Source organism: Nerophis ophidion, linkage group LG12 (assembly GCF_033978795.1).
Source record: "Nerophis ophidion isolate RoL-2023_Sa linkage group LG12, RoL_Noph_v1.0, whole genome shotgun sequence".
NCBI lineage: Eukaryota > Metazoa > Chordata > Actinopteri > Syngnathiformes > Syngnathidae > Nerophis > Nerophis ophidion.
The window spans coordinates 15,145,918-15,153,092 of NC_084622.1; the positions used below are offsets into that span (position 1 = coordinate 15,145,918).

A 7,175-nucleotide genomic window follows, 5' to 3' on the forward strand; every position below is an offset into this window, starting at 1 on the left:
ACACTGCAAGTATATATGAATCAAACCCGAGTGCGTTCTAATCATGACGGACCTGGTAACAAACAACGAAGGCGATTATTTTAGGACAATTGAGGATCCACAACCGTATCTTTTTGAAGCTGAGTATATTGAGGATGAAGTGCTGCTTCTAGAAGCAAGCATGAAGAAGAGGGTGAAACATCGGAGCAGACAAAAGCCGATAAAGTGAAGTGAAAGTCAATATATATATATATATATATATATATAATATATATATATATATATATATATATATATATAATCATGTAGTAACACACCTTCATAACACTAAGTAATATGTACAATATTTACCATATTTTGATAATTACAATCATTAGCGGTGCTGATTTATTCCACACATTGATTTCTGTTTCCATAGCATGTGTGTTCCTACTTCCGGAATCAAACACGAGTGTGCGTTCTAATCATGATGGACTTGGTAACAAACAACGAAGGGGATTATTTTAGGACAATTGAGGATTCACAACCGTATCTTTTTGAAGCTGAGTATATTGAGGATGAAGTGCTGCTTCTAGAAGCAAGCATGAAGAAGAGGGTGAAACGTCGGAGCAGACAAAAGCCGATAAAGGGAAGTGAAAGTAAATTTATATATATATATATATATATATATATATGTATATATATATATATATCATGTAGTAACACACCTTCATAACACTAAGTAATATGTACAATATTTACCATATTTTAATAATTACAATCATTAGCGGTGCTGATTTATTCCACACATTGATTTCTGTTTCCATAGCATGTGTGTTCCTACTTCCGGAATCAAACACGAGTGTGCGTTCTAAACATGATGGACTTGGTAACAAACAACGAAGGGGATTATTTTAGGACAATTGAGGATTCACAACCGTATCTTTTCGAAGCTGAGTATATTGAGGATGAAGTGCTGCTTCAAGAAGCAAGCATGAAGAAGAGGGTGAAACGTCGGAGCAGACAGGCAGATAAAGTGAGGTGAAAGTCAATTTATATATATATATATATATATATATATATATATATATATATATATAATGTAGTAACACACCCTTATAACAATATGTAATACCGGTATGTACAATATTTACCATATTTTAATAATTGCAATCATTAGCGGTGCTGATTTATTCCACACATTGATTTCTGTTTCCATAGCATGTGTGTTCCTACTTCCAGAGTCAAACATGAGTGTGCGTTCTAATTATGACAGACTTTGTAACGAACAACGAAGGCCACTATTTTAGGACAATTGAGGATTCACAACCGTATCTTTTTGAAGCTGAGTATATTGAGGATGAAGTGCTGCTTCTAGAAGCAAGCATGAAGAAGAGGGTGAAACGTCGGAGCAGACAAAAGCGGATAAAGCGAAGGGAAAGTCACTCGAATCTGTATATGCGGAATTTGGAGACACACTATGTTGACATAAATGGTTTGCTCATAGCAAATTAACAGGGAATGATCGTTATGTCCATCCATCCATTTTCTACCGCTTATTCCCTTTCGGGGTCGCGGGGTGTGTTAGTACAACTATAAAAGTTAATATTCAGGTTACACAACGTAAATGAAGTATTGTTGACAGTTTTTGAATGCATGTGAAAGAGATTTAGCTATAGAATTGATTGCTAACTTTACCTGCACTGCTAGCTACCAAGAACAAGCCCATTTGTACATGTTAGAATGCAGAAAAAAAGAAAACATGTTTTGTCTTCTTGTCTCTCATGATGGTTGTGAACAACCCAACAAAAAAGTGCACTTCCCCTTTAATGCTAATCAGCTGTTTGTCTCTATAACTTATCCACTTTTCAAATCTACACTGGAACTCCAACTATATAGATCCAGTGGGCAAGAGATCCAAATGGCCACATTCCTGGGTGGAGGGGGGTATATAATTTTGCAATGCAGTCTACTGAAAATGATAGAAAGCGGCACTGATCATTGCAACTGATGCTGTGGTCAAAGTTGGAATTGTTGCAAAATACATTTGAAGATCCCCCATCGCTCTACTGCCATCTGGCGGCAAAAGTGCAATATCTCAATTCTTCATGTTTCATGTGTCAGGTTAACCCCGACAAATGGGGCCATATGAATCCCTTTCCCACTGTTGTGACGTGACGGCATACACACGGGACAGGATCATCCCCCTAGGGGCGGGGCCGTGTCAATGATGCCTCATCCATGAAATACAGGTCCGGGGTTTATTAGAAGGCGTGTAGTGAAGCCTGGCCCAGCCACGGGTGGTCAGCCCAGAAGGTGGTGTTTGTTCCTTACATCTCGCCACTGAAGGCGAGCACTAGGTGTGTCCCAGGTGAGCTAGCAAGCGAGTAAGGAGCTTAACGAGGAGCAGACCTGTGAAAAAGACATGAGTGGATTCAAAAGAAAATAAGTGCACACTATTTTATTTCAGGTGCACTCCGGCAAATCTTTTCAACAAATCCTACTGTGGAGAGGCGGAGCCGACGGAGCGGCAGGGCACGCTGTAGCCTGGCCCAAGATGGCGGCGAGGAGGCGGACATGACGGCCGAGCGGAGAGGCGGGGCGTGCCGGGAGCGACGCCGCAGACGAGATCAGGTTAGTGGGTCGCGCACCTGGACACAATCATTTCTCCTCTCAGTGTATAAAAGGGGAGAAGGAGGAGAGATCGCGGCAGAAGGAGGAGGAGAGCCCGCAGCAGAGACTGAAGAGCAAGAGCAGACAACGACGACGACGAAGTCAAACCTGCTCAAAAGCAAGATGTCCTTCCTTGATGGTCCTGGGAACCCACACGACGGCAAGAGACTGTCACATTTGCGTCGTGCGGGTTCCCAGGACCATCAAGGAAGGACATCTTGCTTTTGAGAAAGTTTGACTTCTTTATTTTGCAATAAAGCTTGTCTGCGGTCAGGTCGCTTTTCAGCTCCTTCCTCCACTGCTCGTTCACGGTCCGATTTCAGTCATCGTCGTCGTCTGCTCTTGGACGCTCTTGCTCTTCAGTCGCTGCTGCGGGCTCTTCTCCTCCTTCTGCCGTGATCTCTCCTCCTTCTCCCCTTTTATACACTCAGAGGAGAAATGATTGTGTCAAGGTGCGCGACCCACGCACCTGATCTCGTCTGTGGCGTCGCTCCCGGCACGCCCCGCCTCTCAGCTCGGTCGTCATCTCCGCCTTCCTCGCCGCCATCTTGGACCGGGCTCCAGCGTGCCCTGCCGGACCGTCGTCTCCGCCTCTCCACACATTTCTTTCAGATGTTTTTCACGTACACAACTTTTGGCCCTGGAGACTTTCCTCACCTCTGGTGCTCAAAAGCAGTCTGTAGACTCCTGAGGAGCTCATGTTGTCATCTGTGGCCGCCTCCCGCATGATCCAATCATATATATATATATATATATATATATATATATATATATATATATATACACAAACCCTGTTTTCATATGAGTTGGGAAATTGTGTTAGATGTAAATAAACGGAATGCAATGATTTGCAAATCCTTTTCAACCCATATTCAGTTGAATATGCTACAAAGACAACATATGTTCAAACTCATTTTTTTTGCAAATAATAATTAACTTAGAATTTCATGGCTGCAACACGTGCCAAAGTAGTTGGGAAAGGGCATGTTCACCACTGTGTTACATCACCTTTTCTTTTTAACAACACTCAAACGTTTGGGAACTGAGGAAACTAATTGTTGAAGCTTTGAAAGTGGAATTATTTCCCATTCTTGTTTTATGTAGAGCTTCATTCGTTCAACAGTCCAGGGTCTCCGCTGTCGTATTTTACGCTTCATAATGCGCCACACATTTTCGATGGGAGACAGGTCTGGACTGCAGGCGGGCCCGGAAAGTATCTGCACTCTTTTTTTTACAAAGCCACGCTGTTGTAACACTTGTCTTGCTGAAATAAGCAGGGGCGTCCATGATAACGTTGCTTGGATGACAACATATGTTGCTCCAAAACCTGTATGGACCTTTCAGCATTAATGGTGCCTTCATAGATGTGTAAATTACCCATTCCTTGGGCAATAATACACCCCCATACCATCACACATGCTGGATTTTACACTTTCACCCTAGAACAGCCTGGATGGTTCTTTTCCCCTTTGGTCCGGAGGACACCACATCCACAGTTTCCAAAAACAATTTGAAATGTGGACTCGTCGGACCACAGAACACTTTCCCACTTTGCATCAGTCCATCTTAGATGAACTCGGGCCCATCCAAGCCTTTCCGGGTGTTGTTGATAAAGGGCTTTGGCGCTGCATAGTAGAGTTTTACCTTGCATTTACAAATGTAGCGACCAACTGTAGTTACTGACAGTGGTTTTATGAAGTGTTCCATGTAGTGATATCGTTTACACAATTTTTGATGCAGTACCGCCTGAGGGATGGAAAGGGCGTAATATCATGGCTTACGTGGAGTGATTTCTCCACATTCTCTGAACCTTTTGATGATTTTACGGACCGTAGATGGTCAAATCCCTAAATTCCTTGCAATAGCTCGTTGAGAAATGTTGTTCTAAAACTGTTCGACAATTTGCTTACAAATTGGTGACCCTCGCCCCATCCTTGTTTGTGAATAAGTGAGCATTTCATGGAAGCTGCTTTTATACCCAATCATGGCACCCACCTGTTCCCAATTAGCCTGCACACCTGTGGGGTGTTCCTGATGGGCATCCCTCGTCTTTCTCACTCTTTTTTGCCACTCGAGGCAGCTTTTTGGAAACATGTTGCAGGCATCGAATTCCAAATGAGCTAATATTTGCAAAAAAGTAACAAAGTTTGTCAGTGTGAACATGAAATATCTTGTCTTTCTAGTCTATTCAATTGAATATAAGTTGAAAAGGATTTGTTGTATTCTCTTTTTATTTATCATTTACACGTGTGTGTGTGTGTATATATATATATATATATATATATATATATATATATATATAGCATGTTTTGGTAGTAATTGTGCAGATCCTGCATATGGGCCACTGCATTAGGTACACCCACCTGCTGTATTTGATGGAGCTGCATGCAATAGTGTAAGGATAAGCAAACACGGTTGTAGATGATGACAAGGTATCCCACTGGGCATCATGGTTCAGTGAAAGGACTGGTGTACCTAATGAAGTGTCCAGTATTAGTCTAAGTTTGTCCAGCTCGTATCTTGTCCGCTCCAAAGCCAACAGTGGCATCAAGTACCTAAAAGCTCCAAGCCTCGTATTACCAGAGTGACAGAGGGCGCTAACTGCTGAGTCAGCGTTAATATTGCTGATCAGGCGGTTGTAAATGACGACACGTGTTAGTCACGAGTCACAACATTTTTCAAAAGATATTGCAACAGGAGGTTGCCTACAGCCACAGGCAATGTTGTATGCTTTTGTCGAGCTGGTAGATTGGAGCATTTAGCTACAGTGTGCTGGACTTGCATGATCAGTGCACTCAAGTTAGTGATTTGGAGCATTTAGCTATAGCAGGGGTCACCAACGCCGTGCCCGCGGGCACCAGGTCACCCGTAAGGACCAGATGAGTCGCCCGCTGGCCTGTTCTAAAAATAGCTCAAATAGCAGCACTTACCAGTGAACTGCCTCTATTTTTTTAATTGTATTCATTTACTAGCAAGCTGGTCTCGCTCTGCTCGACATTTTTCATTCTAAGAGAGAAAAAACTCAAATAGAAATTGAAAATCCAAGAAAATATTTTAAAGACTTGGTCTTCACTTGTTTAAATAAATTAATTTATTTTTTTACTTTGCTTCTTATAACTTTCAGAAAGACAATTTTAGAGAAAAAATACAACCTTAAAAATGATAAGATTTTTAAACGCATATACCTTTTTACCTTTTAAATTCCTTCCTCTTCTTTCCTGACAATGTAAATCAATGTTCAAGTAATTTTTTTTTTATTATTGTAAAGTATAATAAATACTTTATTATAGCTTCCATTTATTTGACGAAGAATATTTGTGGAAAATGTCTTCAAACTTATTATGATTAAAATTCAGAAAATATATTCTGGCAAATTTAGAGAATCTTTAGAATTAAATTTAAATCTTATTTCAAAGTCTTTTGAATTTCTTCTAAAAATGTTGTGCTGGAAAATGTAGAAGAAATAATGATTTGTCTTTGTTAGAAATATAGCTTGGTCCAATTTGTTATATATTCTAACAAAGTGCAAATTGGATTTTAACCTATTTAAAACATGTCATTAAAATTCTAAAATTAATCTCAATCAGGAAAAATTACTAATTATTTTTTTTATTTTTTCCAAAAGATTCAAATTAGCTAGTTTTTCTCTTCTTTTTTTCGGTTGAATTTTGAATTCTAAAGAGTCGAAATTGAAAAATTTAATTTTCATTTTTTCCTGTTTTCTCCTCTTTTAAACCGTTCAATTAAGTGTTTTTTTCATCATTTATTCTCTACAAAAAACCTTCCGTAAAAGGAAAAAAATGTACGACGGAATGACGGACAGAAATACCCATTTTTTAATATATGTATATAGATTTATTTATTAAAAGTAAATTGAGCAAATTGGCTACTTCTGGCAATTTATTTAAGTGTGTATCAAACTGGTAGCCCTCGGCATTAATCAGTACCCAAGAAGTAGCTCTTGGTTTCAAAAAGGTTGGTGACCCCTGCTCTTAAGTGTGCAGGACTTGCATGGTTAGTGCACTCAGGTTAGTGATTTGGAGCTCTTAGCCTTAGTGTGCTGGACTTGCACGGTTAGTGCACTCAGGTTAGTGATTGGAATGAAAAGGTGTGTTTGTTCCCAGGCGAGCTGCGACACATCACTAAGCTGAAGCCCTGGTCGCTGTTCGACGTGCTGGTGGAGAAGTACGGCTGGTCGCACGAGGACGCCAGCCACTTCGCCCACTTCCTGCTGCCCATGCTGGAGATGGTGCCCGAGAAGCGGGCGTCGGCGGGCGAATGCCTCAACCACCTGTGGCTCAACTCCTAGTCCTTCTTCCCCCTCCCCCTCCTTTTCTTTGCTCCCTTCACATTCCCCCCCCCCCCCCCCCCCCCCCCCCAGTGGCAGCCCGTGGTACTGTACCTTCTTTGTTGTCCCCAACGGAACGTCCACAAAAAGACTTTCCGGTGGGCGCCCGCGTCTTCCGGAACATCCCGAGAGCGGTGGATGGATGCCGCTCCTTACGACTCCACCTGGATTACTGCCCAGCTCCACCTGCCACGGA

General features: G+C 41.5%; 1 protein-coding gene across 1 annotated transcript in view; it reads left to right on the forward strand.

Moving 5' to 3' along the window:
- The window catches only part of LOC133563745 (uncharacterized), a 60,694-nt gene extending 53,726 nt beyond the window's left edge, over positions 1 to 6,968 (forward strand). Inside the window, exon 5 of the mRNA XM_061918042.1 lies at positions 6,756 to 6,968. Coding sequence (XP_061774026.1) covers positions 6,756 to 6,940 — 185 coding nt within the window. The 3' untranslated portion in view covers positions 6,941 to 6,968. The remainder of the gene's footprint in view (positions 1 to 6,755) is intronic.
- Positions 6,969 to 7,175: the final 207 nt, after the last annotated feature.